The sequence below is a fragment of the Chiloscyllium plagiosum genome, unplaced genomic scaffold (assembly GCF_037043375.1).
Source record: "Chiloscyllium plagiosum isolate Xiang-an unplaced genomic scaffold, Cpla_swu_hap1 HiC_scaffold_27, whole genome shotgun sequence".
NCBI classification, from domain to species: domain Eukaryota; kingdom Metazoa; phylum Chordata; class Chondrichthyes; order Orectolobiformes; family Hemiscylliidae; genus Chiloscyllium; species Chiloscyllium plagiosum.
In genome coordinates, this window is record NW_028270165.1 from 58,674,410 (window position 1) to 58,693,319 (window position 18,910).

Here is an 18,910-nt window from a genome sequence, read left to right on the forward strand (position 1 = left end):
GAAGGGCCTGTGCCCGAAACGTCGAATCTCCTGTTCCCTGGATGCTGCCTGACCTGCTGTGCTGTTCCAGCAATAAAGTTTCAACTTCATTGTGACCCAACTTTGTTACAGCTTCAGACCCCCCCACCCAGCAAAAAGATGTAGAGAAAGTAGCTTTTTTAAACAGTTCAAGGTAAACGCGCACACACCCCCCCCCCCCACCCCCCCCAGCGACCTCACTTTCTTTACTATCAGTCAGCACAGAGTTGTCCCTTTGTAATTGGATCCTTGGTACAGCCTTAACCCGTGGGGCCGGGAACGGGGGCAGTGTGGAGTGAAACAGACTGCTGTGGGTCCAGACCATGTAAAGGATGGAGCTGGGACGACCGAGTGAATCCTTTCCCACAATGGCAGTTTCCTTCCCTAAAATGGACGTGAATCAGATTGGGATTTTCTTTGCCCTTCCCCACCCCAACAGAAAATGGTTTCATCGTTAGATTCTGACTGTATTCCAATTCCGCCATCTGCCGCGGTGGTATTCAAACCCAACAGATCCCAGAACTGGGTTAATAGTCCAGTCGATAACGGCACTCGCTTTGTCAGTCCCCCTGCGATGGTACGTGAAGTCGCTGGTGGCTCCGGAGGTGGGAGGAGCGGGTGAAAGCCTTCCCACACTCAGGGCAGCTGAAGGGCCTCTCCCCCGTATGGACTCGCCGGTGGGTCAGCAGGGAGGAGGAATAGCTGAAGGCCTTCCCGCACTCGGGGCAGCTGAAGGGCCTCTCCCCTGTGTGGACCTGCTGGTGGGTCAGCAAATTGGAGGAACGGCTGAAGGCCTTCCCACACTCGGGGCAGCTGAAGGGCCTCTCTCCCGTATGGACTCGCCGGTGGGTCAGTAGGGAGGATGAATCGCTGAAGGCCTTCCCACACTCAGGGCAGTTGAAAGGCCTCTCCCCCGTGTGGATCCGCTGGTGCCTAAGCAGGGCAGAGACCTGGGTAAAGCCCTTCCCGCACTTGGGACAGGAGAACGGCCTCTCCCCGGTGTGGATGCGCCGATGAATCTCCAGGTCAGACGGAGTACGGAAGCCTTTCCCACAGTTACCACACTTCCACGGTTTCTCCATGTCCGAAGCTTCAGCCACAAGCAAATGCATGTACTGCCCCTCACTGCTGTGAATTCCTCTTTCCAGGCCGTATAACAGTTTCAGGCTCCACACTCAGTGTGCAGCAACAGTAGGGTCTCTCATCCAGAGCAACTGATAATGAAAATGTACTGAAATAGGAACCAACAAGCTTTGCTCCTTCTCACAGAATTATAATCAAAAATCGTGGCTGTCCCAATCGATTGAGTGACTGTCAGATATTGACGTGAAAGTGAGGACCGCAGATGGGGGAGAGTCAGTGTTGAAAAGTGTGGCGCTGGAAAAGCACAGCAGGTCAGGCAGCATCCAAGGAGCAGGAGAGTCAACATTTCAGGCATAAGGCCTTCATCTGTTCATTTTGAAACTTCTGTCTTCGGATCTTCAAATACTCTGGAAAAAGAGATTACAAAAGTCATCACTGTCAGTGCAGGGTAGAAATTCACAACAAGCTATTCTACTTTCTGTGGAGCATTCTTTTCTTTTGTTATTCCACAAAATTGATAGCAACATCCTTCTCTCTCTCTCTCTCCCGCTCTGTTCTCACTCCGCTCTAAGTAATTCTCCTGAAGGTGTTGATTCAGGATTAGAACAGCAAAAACGTCAAGATTTACATATTGGATAACTCCACCTGAAAGTTAACCTCTTTCACAACATTGGGATACTGCTGAGAGTGAGCAGGTCTGATTTTGGGAAGCAAAACAAAATGTGTCAATTCAGGATGAATCGGGAATGTAGCTTGAGGAATAACACAGACACCAGAGAGAAACTGAACAGAAGAGACGTGGGAAACGTTAGTAGAAAGCCAGAGTCATTAAGATATACCGCACAGTAACAGACCTTTTGGTCCAATTCGTCTATGCTGACCAGATATTGTAAATCAATTTAGTCCCATTTGCCAGCACTTGGCCCATACCCCTTGGCCAATCCACCCTACCTTGCACATCCCTGGACACTACGTGTAAGTTAGCATGGCTAACCACACAAACCTGCACTTCCTTGGGCACGATGGGTACTTTAACACGGCCAATCCACCCTCACCTGCACATCCCTGGGCACTATGCATAATTTAGCATGATCAATCCACCCTAACCTGGGCAAAGTTAAAAATCACACAAACCCGGGTTATAGTCCAACAGGTTTATTTGGAAGGACCAGCGTTCGGAGCACTGCTCCTTCATCAGGTGGTTATGGAGAATAAGACCATAAGGCACAGAATTTATGGAAAGACATTTGTGGCCTGCCACGGAAATGATATATTGAACAAATCTGGATTGTTAAGTCTTTCATCTTTTAGAATGGATTGCAGGTATCATTCATATGTAAATCCCAGAACTTCCTGCAAGGCACCCTTTCAAGATAACATAAGGCTTTACAACAAAAGGTGGCATCTCAGCTCAGACAATGCACTAAAGGTATGAGGTCAGAGTTTGCCTGTATCTCAGTCTTGACTCAGACTGTTTCTATTTCCAAAGCAGGAATTTATAAAATATTATCTGGATTGACTGCCTGCATGAACTGCCGAGTCTCATCCACCAGATGAAATGACTGGATAGGAAGGGCTTGATCCTCACAGGGCAATGAATTCCCACTTTACACCAAAATCCCAAATGTCCACACTCACTCAGTTGCTATCTCACAAATCAAATTCTTCTGCTCCCAGTAAGGGCAAAACATCTTTGAAAGTTGCTCTGAAAGTCCAGTCTTCACAACCACACTCCTGCTTTCACCGAAGCCAATTAGTCATACAGCACGGAAACAGACCCTTTGGTCAAACTCGTCTGTGCCAAACAGATATCCAAAATTAATCTAGTCCCATTTGCCAGCATGTGGCTCTTATGGTTCTAAACCATTCCTATTCATGTACCCAGCCAGATGCATTTTAAAGATAATTGTACCAGCCTCACCACTTCCTCTGGCAGCTCGTTCCATACATGCACAACCCTCTGCGTGAAAAAGTTGCCCCTCAGGGCCCTTTTAAATCATTCACCTCTCACCTCAAACATATGCCCTCTAGTTTTGGACTCTCCTACCTTGGGGAAAAGACCTTGGATATTCACCCTATCCATGCCCGTTATAAACCTCTATAAGGCTGCCCCTCAGCCTCTGATGCTCCAGCGAAAATATCCTGGATCTACTCAGCCTTTTCCTGTAGTCCAAACCCTCCAAGTCTAGCAACATCCTCACAAATCTTTTCCGACCCCTCTCAAAGTTTCACAAGTTCTTTCCGAAAGCAGGGAGACCAGAACTGGACGCACTATTCCAAAAGTCGCCTTACCAATGTACAGCCACAACATGACCTACCAACGCCGATACTCAATACTCTGACCAATAAAGGAAAGCATACCAAACACCACCACCACTATCCTGTCGACCTGCAACTCCACTTTCAAAGGAGCTATGAACCTGCACTCCAAGGTCTCTTTGCTCTGCAACACTCCCCTTCACTGTGCCAGTCCTGCCTGGATTGCTTGATCAAAATGCAAAACCTCACATTTCTCTAAATTAAACTGCATCTGCCATTCCTTAACCCATTGGTCCATCCGATCAATTCCAATTTATAGTGAATTCTGCTTCCTCTCTTATTCTCTAGAAGCTGAAAATCTCCATCCCACACACTCTCCCTCCCTTCTCACTTTGTAGAACCTAATCCCTGCTGTATCTCATCCTGAAGGGTCTGGTTCATGCCGTTTAACAGACCCACACTCAGGGGAGATCTAATTGAAACATACAGAATACTGAACGGCCTGGACTGAGTGGATGTTGGGAAGATCTTTCCATTGGGAGGAGAGACTAGGGCTCGAGGCACAGTCTTAGAGTAAAGGGAAGACCCTTTACATTGGAGATAAGGAGAAACGTCTTCAGCCAGAGAGTGGAATCTATGGAATTAACTGTCACAGATGGCTGTGGAGGCCAGGTCACTGAGGATATTTAAGACTGAGATAGATACGTTCTTGAGTATCAAGGGGATCGAGGGTTACGGGGAAAAAGCAGGAGAACGTGCATAAGAAACCTAACAGCCACGATTGAATGATATGACCAAACCCAATGGGCTGAATGGCCTAATTGCTGTTCCTATATCTGACGGTCTCTTGCTGTCCTGGACACAAACTGCATGAATCCAAGTAAGATTCTGTTAATCCATTTTTTAAGATTAGAATCAGTCTAACCGTTGTGCTACCGACAGCTTCAAACAGGGAAACTCACACCTTCAATACGTTATCTGGGACAACATGACACCAATTGGGAATGTAACTTTTAAAAAAGGTTTTGCTATTTACATATGAAAGAACTAAAACCAACATGGTTATTCTAAAAGATGAGAGACTTAACAAATAACCCAGGTTTTTTTCAATATATAATTTCAGTTACATCCCACTGTAAACTTTTGCTATAAATTCAGTGTCTTACAATCTTATTCTTCACAACCACCTGATGAAGGAGCAGCAGTCTGAAAGCTAGTGCTTCCAAATAAACCTGTTGGACCATAACCCTGTGTTTTTGATTTTTAACTTTGGACACAGAGCGTGAGAATTGGGAGCAGGAGTTGGCCATTTGGTCTTTGGAGCCTGAACCAGCATTGAACAGACCATAACTGGATATGAATCTTCCTACATCTCGGTGGATAGGATGGGACTTTCCTCACACGAGCACAGGAGGTTGAGAAGTGACCTTATAGAGGTTTATAAAATCATGAGAAGTATACATGAGGTGAATGGCAGGTGTCCTTCCCCTCAGGTGGGGGTTTCAGGATTAGGCAGCAAATTTGAAAGGAGAGAGGAGACTGGTTTTGAAAAGACTTGAAGCAGCTTTTTTTTTAAAATACAGTAGTTCATGTGTGGAATGAATGTCCAGAGGAAGTGATGTTACTTTCAAAAGACATTTGGTTAAATACATGAATAGGAAAGGTTCAGAGGGATATGGGCCAAACACTGGCAGGTGGGACTAGATTAGTTTGTGAATATATTCAGCGTGGACTAGTTGGACTGAATGGTCTGTTTCTGTGCTGTATGACTCTGTAACTGTTCTGTACTTGTCTTAAAACATTTTCTTGCTTTCCCCCATAAACATCCACTTCATTGTTGCTCAAAACTCAGATGAACTCAGCCTTGAATATATTCAATGACCCCTAACTGCAGGAAGACATCCACAATTCTGAACACAATTCCTCTCGTTAATATACCACTTGTTTTGCTGATTGCTTACTGCACCTGTCTAACAACTGGCAGTGACTGGTGTCGAAAGACACTGAGCCCCCTTTCTATATCCACATATCATCCCCTATTCCCTTGTGCCCGAAACATCGACTGTCTGCCCCTCAGATGCTGTCTGACCCGCTGTGCTTTTTCAGCGTCACACTTACTGACTCTAATCACCAGTATCTGCAGATCTCACTTTCTCCACATCTCAGTATATCACCATTTAAATAATACACTTCCTTTCTGCTCTTTTTCACAACTTCACATTGTTGTACTCTTTCTCACATGTTTTCCAATTGTAGTCTTCTCTACATTGGGGAGACTGAGCATAAACTTGGGAACGGTTTGCTGAGCGTCGCAGGCAGGTCCACAGAGGTTGACTGGACCTCCCAGTCAATACCCACTTTAATTCCCCTTCCCACTCCCTTTCTGAAAAGACTATCTTAGGCCTTATCTCATTGCCACAATGAACCAAACAGCAAATTGGAGGAACAACACCTCATCTTCCGCCTGGGCAGCCTATAGCCTAGAGGACTCAGCGTTGAGTTCTGCAGTCTCAAATAACCTCACTTCCCATTCTCTCCGCCCGCCCCCCCCGACTCCCTTCTCAGCCGCTCCCCCTCATTTCCAATCCTCCCTGTCACTAACCAGATTTATTCCTCCCATTCACCAACCAGGCCAGACCCTTCACCTATCCCCACTTCACCACCCTGCCCCCAGGACACCCTTTATCTGCACCCATCCCCTATCCTGAAGAAGGGTTACACCTGAAACGTCGACTTCTGCACCTCCTGATGCTACCTGGCTTGTTCTGTTCTTCCAGCCTTCTGTCTATTTTGCCAATTGCGACACAGACGTGGAGCAACGTTTCCAGAGTCTGTCCCCACCCCGATTCACTCCCTTTCCTTTCAGTTGCTGCAAGTCAACAACTGAACCCCAGAATGAAAAAAAATGGAAAATGTGGTGAAAAAAGAGAGTGCCGTACTCACAGATGCTGGACAGAGAAAGAAGATTGCAGTCTGGGGTGAAGCTCAATCTTCATTCAGAGAAACAGGAGCAGTAACAGCTTCAGAAGTTCATGGCCCAACTTCCGCATTCAGACAATGGGGTGGTTCTGATTGGCAGGAGGACTAGACTCCTTCCGGTCCTCCAGTACTCCCTATTGGTCAATCAAAAGAAGATCGCGCGCCTTTTTTGTGCGGACTGCGATGAGCATGTCCAGTGTTTTGCTGACACCCGGCGAGCATGCGCATGGCGTTGCTGACACCGGCAAACATGCGCTGTATGCTCTATCGGGATGCTGGTGTTACTTGCAGATTTTAAGTGTCCAAATGCCAATAGAAAAAAAAAGGGTTGGTCCACACTATTTTATCCCCGTCGTTCGACATTTTATTGCTTTTGCATTTTGTCTCGCTGCTTCACCTTTGTATGTCTTTTCCCCTTGTTGAGAGAGTCTCCCCGTGAGCTGACTGTGTGCAGCGCTTTAACCAGTTACACAGACTGAAGAAACATTACACTATTCGCAGGAGGGAGTGACTGTACACGTTTCGTGAGTGTGATCACACATTCAATTGTTCATCGGAAACACAGAGCCAAAAGGACACCAGAACTGCGGAGAAGTTGTGGAAATGTGGGGACTTAGGGAAGGGATTCCATTCCCTGTGGGCACTGGAGATTCATCAGCTCAGTCGCAGTGCGGAGAGGCCGTTCTTCAAAAAATTATTACAACATTATTTCCCATTGACAAAAATACATTCACGCTGCCTGATTACCTTGAACTTATACAAGTGCCCTGTCATAATATCTTTGATAATAGCTTTGAACATTTTCCCCATTACATATGTTAAGTTAAATGGTCTACAGTTTCCTGTTCTCGGTCTCCCTTTTTGAAGAAAGGATTTTTCAATCTAAAACCATCCCTGAAACTAATGAGGTTTGGAAAAATAAAACCTTTACATAAGCTATTTCACTCGCTAATTTCCCTTTAGAGTCTAGGATGAATTCCTTCAAATATCCGGGACTTATCAGCTCGTAGTTCCAACAGTTTACTCAGTACTAGTTCCTTGGTGATTGTAATTTTCTTCAGTTCCTCCCTCCCTTTCAATTCCTGATTGACAGCGAGTTCTCGGGTGTTACTTGTATCCTCTCGAGTGAAGTCAGATTCAAACTCTTTTCAATTCATATGCCATCTCTTTATCCTCCGTTACTGAATCCCCAGACTCATTTTCTGCAGAACACTTATTTTGTTAACTATTTTTTAAGAAAAGCTGACAAAACTTTCCAACCTGTTTTTATAATTCTTTTAGCTAACTTTCTAACCCTAATTGCCTTGCTACTGCCTGCATTATTTCTGATATTCTGCCACAGCTCTCAACTCTAGCATCAAATTGTCTGCGTATTCTATTGAACTGACCTTGATTAAGTGTTGCAAAACACACAAGGGCAAATCTTTCCTCTCCAGAAAGTCTTAGTACTTAACACGATAAAATTCACTTTGAAATATTGTTCATCCAAATTTTACGAAGCACATACTACAGATTCAACATCCCACAATGACACCCAGTTTTGTTACGATCTTTAATTCTGAAGAGAAATTTGAATACCCAATGATTAACTGGAAGAACTCTTCATTAAGTATTCACATTTTTAAACAAATAAAAATTACCAATTAACTGGAGTAACTTAGCAGAATGGGATGTATGGCCTTAAATTGTAAATCTAGTTTTCTTTACATCCCTGCAAGAGTTCCCACGAATCTTTACAAGAGTCTTGATAGTTCATTCACTTTCTGGGAATAGTCCAAGGGATGCAACATCTCTCTAGGATTTACTTGAATCCTTCTCAGGATTCCAAGTATTCCTGGTACTTGTATGTGGGAAAAGATCTGCCACCCTGGCAACCCATAATAGGCCCACAAAAGCAAATTGGCCAAACTGTACCAAAACACCCAGAATGTCTTAGCAGGGAAGAAGCAGGCTGACAAGCGAAACTAGACAGCACTTGCAGACAAGGGAATACCTGTACACCTCAAGCACCCTCTAACAATGACAGAGTACCACAGCTATCCCAAAGCCCTGAGGGCAGTTTCACAACCCAGCAATACCAAAGCCACACAAAGGACAGGTCAGACAGAGAGGCACCAGCAAGAGCATTGCTCCCAGGACAGGACAGGACAATGGAAGCACCTCACCGCTTCAGAGGAGACATTAGCACCTTCCTGCGAAGAGGAATGGAAGCTCCTGATCCATCGATACTGTCAGAATGTTGCTTTGTGCAGAGAATTAGGACATTCCTCTGATAACTGTTTTCCGATTAGAATCATTGTAACTAGATGACTCCATTTCCAGCAGCAACATTTCACTGCCACTCAGAGAATTGGCTATGAGGTTCCTTTACTATCCAAAGCCATCCTGTCCCTACAATGTGCCCCTGCCCTGAACCCCACCACCCTGCTTCCACTCACTCTGACCACTATTATGGATGAACACAACTGTTTAGACCTTGTCCAGCAGGTCGTTGCCCCATGCCCTGACCTCTCTGAAACACCTCTAGACAACTCTGACCTCATACTCTATACATATGGCTCATCCTTCAGGCCCTCAGACCACTGCACACTGGCAGGATGTGCCCTCTGCACCCCTTTCACAGTTCTAGAGTCAGCTGTACTGCCAAATGGCACATCTTCACAAGCTGCAGAGCTGTTTGCACTCACTAGGGCTTGTGTCATTGCTCAAGGACACACAGCAAACATTTATCCTGACTCCAGATATGCCTTCGGAGTCATCCACGATTTTGGCACATTCTGTAAACAGGGAGGCTTCATCACGTCAGCAGGGAGGCCACTACAACATGCTATGTTGATTTCTAATCTCCTGGAAGCAGCCCTGTTACCCTCAGCCTTAGCAATTATCAAATGCCGTGCTCATACCTCAGCCACTGACCCGGTCACCCTCAGGAATGCCTCAGCTGACACAGCAGTCCGGAAGTCGCACTGCACCCCACCATTTACATCCTGCAGGCCCCAGTATTCCCTGACCCCATAGATGCCGTGCAAGCTACCCAAGAAACTGCTCCACAGCAGGAAAATGACAGTTGGGCCTGCATTGGGGCCACACAATCTCCTTCCCTCAACCTGCTAATACACCCTGATGGCCGCATCATTTGCCCAAGTGCCCACCTACACACACTGGCCCTAGCAGCCCACAGCATTGGCCATACAGGCAAGAGGGGCATGATACACACTGTAACGCAGTCCTGGTATGCACCAAGATTCACTGCCGCTGCCCAAGTCCTGCTGTCACAGTGCCTCATCTGCCTGCAGAACAATGCAGGGAAGCCAGTTGCCAAGTATCTGCCAATCCTGAGGGGCCTTTCAGCCTCTTAGATTGACTTCACACACATGCCCCAAAAACAGGGTTACAAGTACACCCTGGGCATCAACGATATGATCTCCAAATGGGTGGAAGCATTTCCCATAAGAAAGGATGATGCATGTATGGTAGTAAAATGCCTCCTAAAGGATGTCATCCCCAGATATGGAGTTCCCAGTAGCATAGAGACGGAGAGGGGACTCACTCACGGCTAAGCTTGTGAGCAGCATTAGCGAGGCACCCCATCCCCAACCAACCCGTCGTCAGGCATGGTCGAGCGGATGAATGGCATCCTGAAGACCACACTGACTAAAACCACCCAGAAAACAGGACTGACCTGGTCAGACGCCTTGCCACTTGCCCTCTATGCTACACATGCGCAGCCAAACTGAACAGCTGTGCTCACCGCTTTTCAAGTACTTATGGGGCAGCCTATGCCCACTGCCACCAGACCCCTGACACTCACCACAGACACAGCCCTGCTTCTGACACAAGAGGCCCCACTACGGTATGTCCAGGCCCTTAGCAGGAGCATTAGTGCTCACACAACCAGGTCAGGGCTGCATTGCCCACACCCCAATCATTGCCCATTCATCTCTTCTGACCTGGGGACTATGTCATGATAAAATCACTAGAAAAAGATTCTCTCTCCCCTCGGTGGAAAGGTCTGTCCCGGATCCTGATGACAACCCAGACTGCTGTGAAACTGGAAGGATGGCCCGAATGGACACATGCCACCCGCTGCAAGAGGGCTCCACAACCTCTGAACAGGGACCACACAGAGGAAGGCACCACTCCGACCACCAAGGATGGATCCAGCTGCTCGCGGCAGCCATCACCATCTGATCTGTCTGACCATCACACTGTGGCTTGCTGGGAAACAGGGCCAAGGGGCCGCACATTTCATAACCCACTGTGATTTGCAGGCCAACACCTTCCTCAAAATGGCCCATGGGTATGCCCAGCGATTTAATCAGACCCGCTGCTGGGTCTGCACTAGGTCCCTGTCCACTCTCACGGGGGGCATTTCCTTAGCCTCAATCCCCTTAAATATCTCTGACATGGAGGAATGGTGCCTGGAACCAGACAGGTCCCCTGAAGTTACCACACTCAAAATACCACCAGCAATGACCAAATATGGGGACAACAGCCCAGCCCGCTGGAGGTCTGCGGGTTACCACCTGGAAAAATATAAAGGGTGGTTTTACCCGGCCTACAACCTCTCCCATGAGCCCCCAGCCCTGACCATTGCTGACACTAACACACACGGGCCACCTGCAGGATCCATCTGTTTGAAACACACACAGCCATCTGGATGGGAGGCTGACTGGAGCCGGTGCACTGACTCCCTGCTCCTAACTCCCGCAGCACGCCGATCCACTGCAGAAGGCAGCATTTTAAACCGACAGGTCCTCAACAGGATCACCCAGAATACCATGTTCCTCACCAGCTGGACAGGGACCCAGACACTCCATCTCCAGACCGACAACGGCACTTATTTTATCTGTGGCCACAAAGCCTACCCCTAGCTGCTGTCGTCCTGGACTGGGAGCTACAATGTTGGGTATGTGGTGCCATTCATTTATCACTCCCAGTCCCCTCCCTTCCAAAACCCCATGCCAGGCAGCAGACGAGCCCTCGCTGCCATTGAAGCAGCTCTCTACCTGATGTCACCCCACTTTGCAACCTTACAGTTACAGGCAGAAGCCCACAAACTCGCTGTCACAGTACAGGAGGTGGCAAACTCCACAGCAGACGTATTCGCCCAGCTGAATGTGGAGGCTGTTGCCATCTGTACTGTGACTCTGCAGAACACGATAGCCCTGGACTACCTACTCGCTGTGAAAGAGGGCACGCGCACAGCCTGACTGCAGGGACTGATAGCCCTCATCACTATCATTGCCAGGCTTAAGAGTGCTATCCATGGCTATCCGACTGTGCTGTTCACACCCATGTACAATTCTGTTACCCTCTGTCCCCCTCACCACTCAGCTAGCACAGATCCACTGGGAGAACATCCCTGCCCCTAAAATAGCCTGTCCTGGACCAGACTCGGACAAAGAGAGCTATCTGTCTGATACCGAGACCCCCACCCGACAATCCCCCTGGCTCTGGCTACATTGCCCCTTCTCGTCCCTCCCATGAGCAAAACAAAAAGAAAAGGCGGGGGGGGGGGGGGGGGAAGTTGTGGAAAAAGATCTGCCACTCTGTCAACCCACAATAGGCCCACAAAAGCAAAATTGGCCAAACTGTACCTAAAACACCCAGAATGCCCATGCAGGCTCGCAAGCCAAACCTGACAGCACACACCGACAAAGGAATACACTTCAACCTCACTACAATGACAGAGCACCACAGGTATCTCAAAGCCCCAAGGACAGTTTCACAACCCAACAATACCAAAGCCACACAAAGAGCAGGTCAGACAGAGAGGCACCAGCAAGGACTTGCTTCCAGAACAAGAAATGGAAGCACCTCACCACTTCAGAGGAGAAGTTAACACCGACCTGTGAAGAGGAATGGAACCATCGATAGTCAGGATGTTACACTGTGTGAAGGAACAGGACATTTATCCGATAACTGTTTTCCAATTAGCATCCTTGTAACTAGATTACTCCATTTCCAGATACATTGTATATTCCCCATTTCTTAATCAGCCTTATTGTACAGCATTATTATAAAAACTGGTCTCATTCTCAGCTCTTAGAAGAGAAATTCTGATCTACCTGTACAGACTGTCAATTCTGTGTCAGCCTCGTCAGTTTCTCTTCCAGTGACATTGCTTGTAATAAAGTGTTTGTCAATTTCACTTTGAACTGTGCTTTGTGATCTCTAACTTATTGGGCAAATTTCTCCGACATGCTATAACAGGGCAAAAAAAACTGTACTCAGTACTCTGAAAGTGGTCTTCCCAACTTGATGTTCCAACTCCGAACACAACGTTGTGAACAATGAAGGCAAGTGTAATGAACGCCTCTTAACCACCCTGTCTACCAATGATGCAACTTTAATAGAACAATGTACCTGAAACCCACCATGTCTCTGTTCTACAACGCAACCCAGGGCCCTATCATTAACTATACAAATCCTGCCCTTCCTTGTTTTAGCAAAATTAAACCCCTCGCTTTTATCCATACCTCTCTCATACACATGCTCTCTCTGAGCCACTCACACCCTCTCACAGGCTTCTCCTCCATCACACTCACGCTTCAAGCATGCACACACAAACAGACACACGCGCTCTCATGCATATACACTCTCTCATGCACACACAGGTCTATGGGGTGAATTTGCATTGGCAGATACATTCAACTTTGATCAAAAAGCACACAATCTGCAGGCAGTTGATACATGTAATATTTGTAAATTCCTACTTTGGAAATAGAACCAGTCTGATTCAAGATTGGGATACAGACAGACTCAAACCTCACATTTCATTATTGTCTGAACTGAGATGAAACCTATTTATATAAACCCTTAAGTCATCTTGAGAATCTGACTTCAAAGACTTTCTGGAATTTACACATTAATGAACTAAAATTTGCAATCTATTCTAAAAGACAAAAGACTTCACAACAATCTAGGTTTGTACAATATATCCGATCAGTTGCACTATACTGTGATCTTTTGCTATAAATTCTGCCTTATGATCCTGTTCCACAGCTTCCTGATGACGGAGCAGCGCTCCGAAAGCTAGTGGTTCCAAATAAACCACTATAACCTGATGTGTGATTTTTAACTTGATCCAACCCAGTCCATCTTTGGCTCCTCCACATCATTTCTAGTGAAGGCAGCCCACCCCTCCTGGTACTGCCAATAAACCTTACAAAGCTGATGAAATGACGCAGTACCTGCACACATGAAAAATTTACAATTTTTAATGATACTAGCTACTCATTCACTGCTCCATCTGATACATGACATTGGAAACTTAGTGCAGGAGGCTGAAAGAAATGAGCAGCTTTAAAACAAAAACTCTTGGAGCTCAAAGCTTTCAGTGAAAGTCTGAACCCGGCAGTAAGTTCAGGTAACCTTTATCAAGACCCAACTTTATGACAGCTTCACATCCCCCCAGCAAAAAGGCGTAGAAAAAGGAGCTTATTTTCTTAAAAACAGCTCAAGGTCAAAGAGTACACAGTCTCCCCACCCCCCACTTTCTTTACTATTAGTCAGCACCAAGTTATCCCTTTGTAATTGGATCCTTGGTACAGCCTTAACCCGTAGGAAGTATTGCCTCACTCAGCAATTTCAACCCAGACCCTGCATCCAAGTAAGTTTCTCCCTGTTCATTTCTGCAGGTAGGGGAGTCAACTACACTGCTCTGGGTCTGGAGTCACATGTAGGCCACCCGGGTAAAGGATGCAGCTGGGACAACTGAGTGAATCCTTTCCCACATGGCAGTTTCCTTTCCTAAAAAGGGCATGAGTGATTCAGATGCGGGATCTCACGCCCCCGCCCCCAAAAATGGTTTCATCGTTAGATTCCGAACTCCAGACTTCTGATGGAATTCCAATTCCGCCATCTGCCACGACGGGATTCAAACCCAGGGGTCCGGTCGATAATGGGACTCTGCCATTGCTCCTTCGATCCCCCTGCCATGGCATGTGAACTCGCTGGTGCCTCTGCAGGTGGGAAGAGCGGGTGAATCCCTTCCCACACTGAGAGCAGGTGAATGGCCACTCCCCAGTGTGGACCCGCTGGTGGGCCAGCAGGGTGGAGGCCTGTGTAAAACCCTTCCCACACTCAGGGCAGCTGAAGGGTCTCTCCCCAGTGTGGACCCGCTGGTGCTTCAGTCTGTCGGATGAATTGCTGAAGGCTTTCCCGCACTCGGGGCAGGTGAAGGGCCTCTCCCCGGTGTGGACCCGCCGGTGGGTCAGCAAGGTGGAAGCATGGGTAAAGCCCTTCCCGCATTTGGTGCAGCTGAAGGGCTTCTCTCCAGTGTGGACCCGCTGGTGCTTCAGTCTGTCGGAGGAATTGCTGAAGGCCTTCCCGCACTCAGGGCAGCTGAAGGGCCTCTCCCCCGTGTGGACCCGCTGGTGCCTCAGCAGGGCGGAGGAATTGCTAAATACCTTACCACACTCAGGGCAGCTGAAGGGCCTCTCCCCAGTGTGGCCCCGCTGATGCCTCAGCAGGGCTGAGGAATTGCTGAAGGCCTTCCTACACTTGGTGCAAAGGAACGGCCTCTCCCCGGTGTGGACCTGCCGGTGGGTCAGCAGACTGGAGGCCTGGGTAAAGCCCTTCCTGCATTCGGGACAGCTGAAGGGTCTCTCCCCCGTGTGGACCCGTTGGTGCTTCAGCAGGTCAGAGGAATTGCTGAAGGCCTTACCGCACTCTGTGCAGGGGAACGGCCTCTCCCCAGTGTGAGTGCGCCGATGAGTCTCCAGGGCAGACGGGAAATGGAAACGTTTCCCACAGTCACCACACTTACATGGCTTCTCTCCGGAGCGGGATCGCTCAGGCTTTTCCATGGCTAAAACTTCAGCTACGCACAAAAATGTGTAGAGCCCCTCCCTGCCCTGAATCCCTCTTTCCAGGCTGTATAACTATTTCTGGCTCCACACTCAGTGCACTGCAACAGTACGGTCTCTCATCCAGTCCCACTGATTCTGAAAACATACAGAAACAGGAACCAAAAAGCTTTGCTCCTTCTCACAGAATCACAGTCGAAAGTTGTTGCGTTCCCAATGGATTGAATGACTGTCAGACATTGACATCAAAGTGAGGACTGCAGACACTGGACACTCAGTGCCGAAAAGTGCGCGCTGGAAAAGCGCAGCAGGTCAGGCAGCATCCGAGGAGCAGAAGAGTCGATGTTTCAAGCATAAGCCCTTTATCTGTTGAGTTTGAAACTTCCAAATTCAGATCTTCAAATAATCTGTAAAAAGAGATTACAAAAATCATCACTGTCAGTGCAGGGTAGAAATTCAGAACAAGCAACTCTACTTTCTGCAGAACGTTCTTTTCTTTTGTTACTTCACAAAATTGAAAGCATCATCCCACTCTCTCTCTCTCCCCCTCTGTTCTCACTCCGTGCTAATTCCCCTGAAGGTGCTGATTCAGGATCTTACAGGGGCAGAAAAGGAAAAATGTCAAGTCTGACATCTCTCTGAATTTTGGATAACTCCACCTGAAGTTGATATCTTTCCCAATATTGGAATACTGCTGAGACTAAACAGGTCTGATTTTGGGAAACAAATACTGTGTCAATTCAGGGTGAACCTGCAATGCAGCTTCTTGACGAACAATGAGACACGAAATGGTTAACATCCCCTGGAAGGGGGAGAAAAGGAGACATCAGGGTATTACACCGACACCAGAGAGAAAGTTAACATGCCGATCAGGTATCCAGAAACAATCTAGGCCCGTTTGCCAGCACTTGGCCCATTTTCCTTTAACACCTTCCTGTTCATATACCCATCCAGATACCTTTTAAATGTTGTGATTGCACCAGCCTCCACCACTTCCTCTGGCAGCTCATTCCTTACACACACCGCCCTCTGAATGAAAAAGTTGCCCCTTACGTCCCTTTTAAACCTTCCCTTCCCCACCCCACCTGCCCACCCTGAACCTATTACCCTTACATTCTGGAGTATCCCATCTCAAGGAAAAGACCTTGACTATTTACCCCATCCATGCCTCTCATGATTTTATCAACTTCAGCCTCCAGCGCGCAAGGGGAAACAGCCTCAGTCTGCTTGGCCTCTCCATTTCACTCAAACCCCCCAACCCTGGCAACATCCTTGTAAATCTTTTCTGAACCCTTTCAAGTTTCACAACATCCTTCTGATAGGACTGAGACCAGAACTGCACACAACATTCCAAAAGTGGCTATGGTTCTGCTGAACAATGGCAATTTAATTCCAAAATATTAATTTCTTCATGAGAAGGGAATAATTGGCAATGTAGCTGTAAGAGGCCTCTTGCGGAAGAGTGAAGAACTGAGTGAGAGAACTTTCCATTAAAATGGAGAGGAACAGAGGTGATTCTGTGAATGGGAACTTAAATCTAAAGCAAGGAAATTACAATGGCAGAGGCACAAACAGGCCACAACAAATGAAGGAACATTATTGAAAGAAATGACAAACATTTAAAGAGCACCTGGAGGAACTGCAACAGTTGTCCATTCCTGTCTGAAAAAATAAAACACAGAAGGTGGCACAGCCACGGCTAACAAGGGACATGATGGATAGGACTAGATCCAAAGGAGTAGCGTACAAATTGGCTAAAAATAAAGTAGCAGATCTGAAGACTGGGAGCAGTTCAGGTTTCAACAAAAGGATTGGTCAAAAGGGGAAAATGGGGTATGTGAAGAGGAAAAAAAAATAGAGAAAACAATAACAGGCAAAGTTCTCATGTGGAACAAAGAGATGGCAGACCAATTAACCACATATGTTGCTTCTATCATAAAACACAGGTAACATCCCATGCTAGGATTGAGGGATTTGAGCTATACGGAGAAGTTAAACATGCTGGCGGTTTTCCGTGGAGAGTCGGACGCTGAGGGATGACCTTATAAAGGTTTTAAAATGATGAGGTGCACGGATAGAATAAATAGACCAAGTCTTCTCCCTGGGGTGGGGTAGTTGATAACTCTAGAACATAGGTTTAGGGTGAGAGGGGAAAGATTTAAAGGAGATGTAAGCGGCAACTTTTTCATGCAGAGAGTGGTAAGTGTATGGAATGAGCTGCTGGAGGAAGTGGAGGAGGCTAGTGCAATTGCAACATTTCAAAGGCATCTGGATGGGTATATGAATAGGAAGGTTTCGGAGGGATATGGGCTGGGTGCTCGCTCAAGTTATCCCTCCTCCTGCATTGAACTTCAAATCCATCTTCATCATGTCTTTCCTCCACTCCTGGCGTTCTCTTTTCTCCTGTCTACAAACTGAAAACAACATCAACACATCAATGCTCTCCTGGTCACTGCGGTCTTGGAAGTACCCAGTTTCTGTTCCAGCTCCACAAATGATCAGATTCATTCACCTCAAATTCACAGTCCGCCTTCGTGTCATTCTAGATCTCTCTCTCTCTCTCTCTCCCACTCCCTTTTCCTGTTTTAAGGCCACACAGACCAAGCTCAGGGCCAGGTCTCTCAGTGAAATGAGGAAATTCTCGTTGAATGACACCAACTGTCACTTCTCTCCCGGAAATGACAGCTGATGGTGCCCTCACCAAGATGGCCGCCCGCGCTTCCCGCTCCAAGTCAACATGCGCCTTATCCTTACAAAGATGGCGCCGTGTTACCCGGGCAACACGAGAGCTCCTTCGGTGGTGAAGTGGGCCTGGGGAGGTTTTATTCACGGCCTCAGGCCTCCCCCTCGGAGTTTATAAACTCCCCAGTCTCCCTCCTCCCGCGGGTCCCAATCCTACCCTGTCTCACTGTCTCCTCTCCCCGGGGGCAGGAGCCAGGTCTTGGCGCTCGGGGCCTGGCGACCTCCCCGGGATGTTCCTGAAACCTGGTCCTGTTCTGAAGGAGGATCCCCGGACCCGAAACACCTCCTCACATTCCTCCCGACACGAGCTGCCGGACCTGCTCAGCTTTTCCAGCGGCTCCTGTTCTTGTTCCTTCAGCCGCCGGCGCCTTTCCTCTCCCACACTCAGCGCACGCATGCGCACTGTCAGGGAACCATAGAGAGGTTTCTCGATCGCATGGGATCATGGGAATTGAAGACGCCATTAATGTCATAAATCCAGTATCCCATATGCCTTCTTAACTGTCCTATTCACGTGTTAATAAAGTACACGTCAGGGGCAAATCTTTCATCGATTTTAGATTTATACATTGAGTGGAACTCTACAGGTGTTTAACTCTAAACTCTAGTTCCAATTCAGTGTCAGTATAATCGCTCTTTATCTGTTCTCAAATAAGCACCGAATCAATGCTCTCCAACCGACCCTTCTTAACGTTCATTTTCTTTAGTTTGCAGATTCCAACCCTCTGTTTCAATAATTTATTAAAATCTACTTCTAGTACATGGGCGTCGCTGGCTGGCCAGCATTTGGTTCTCCTTGAGAATGTGGTGGTGAGCTGCCTTCTTGAACCGTTGCAGTCCATATTCTGTACGGTGACCCACAATGTCTTGAGGGAAGGAATTCCAGGACTTAGACCAGTGACACTGAAGGAACAGTAATACATTTCCAAGTCAGGATGGTGAGTGGCTTGGAGGGGTACTTGCAAGAGGTTGTGTTCCCATGTATCTGTTTTCCTGGTCCTTCGAGATGGAAGTGG

The 18,910-nt window shown here is 47.4% G+C and overlaps 1 protein-coding gene across 1 annotated transcript; it reads right to left on the minus strand.

Moving 5' to 3' along the window:
- Positions 1-490: 490 nt before the first annotated feature.
- On the minus strand, positions 491-18,233 carry LOC148144273 (uncharacterized). The gene is made up of 3 exons (XM_087974663.1): positions 18,052-18,233; positions 14,289-15,559; positions 491-1,019 (listed from the first exon to the last, which is right to left on the minus strand). The coding sequence occupies exons 2-3, from the start codon at positions 15,150-15,152 to the stop codon at positions 579-581; spliced, it is 1,305 nt and encodes a 434-aa protein (XP_087830789.1). The 5' UTR covers positions 15,153-15,559; positions 18,052-18,233; the 3' UTR covers positions 491-578.
- Between the last annotated feature and the right edge of the window lie 677 nt (positions 18,234-18,910).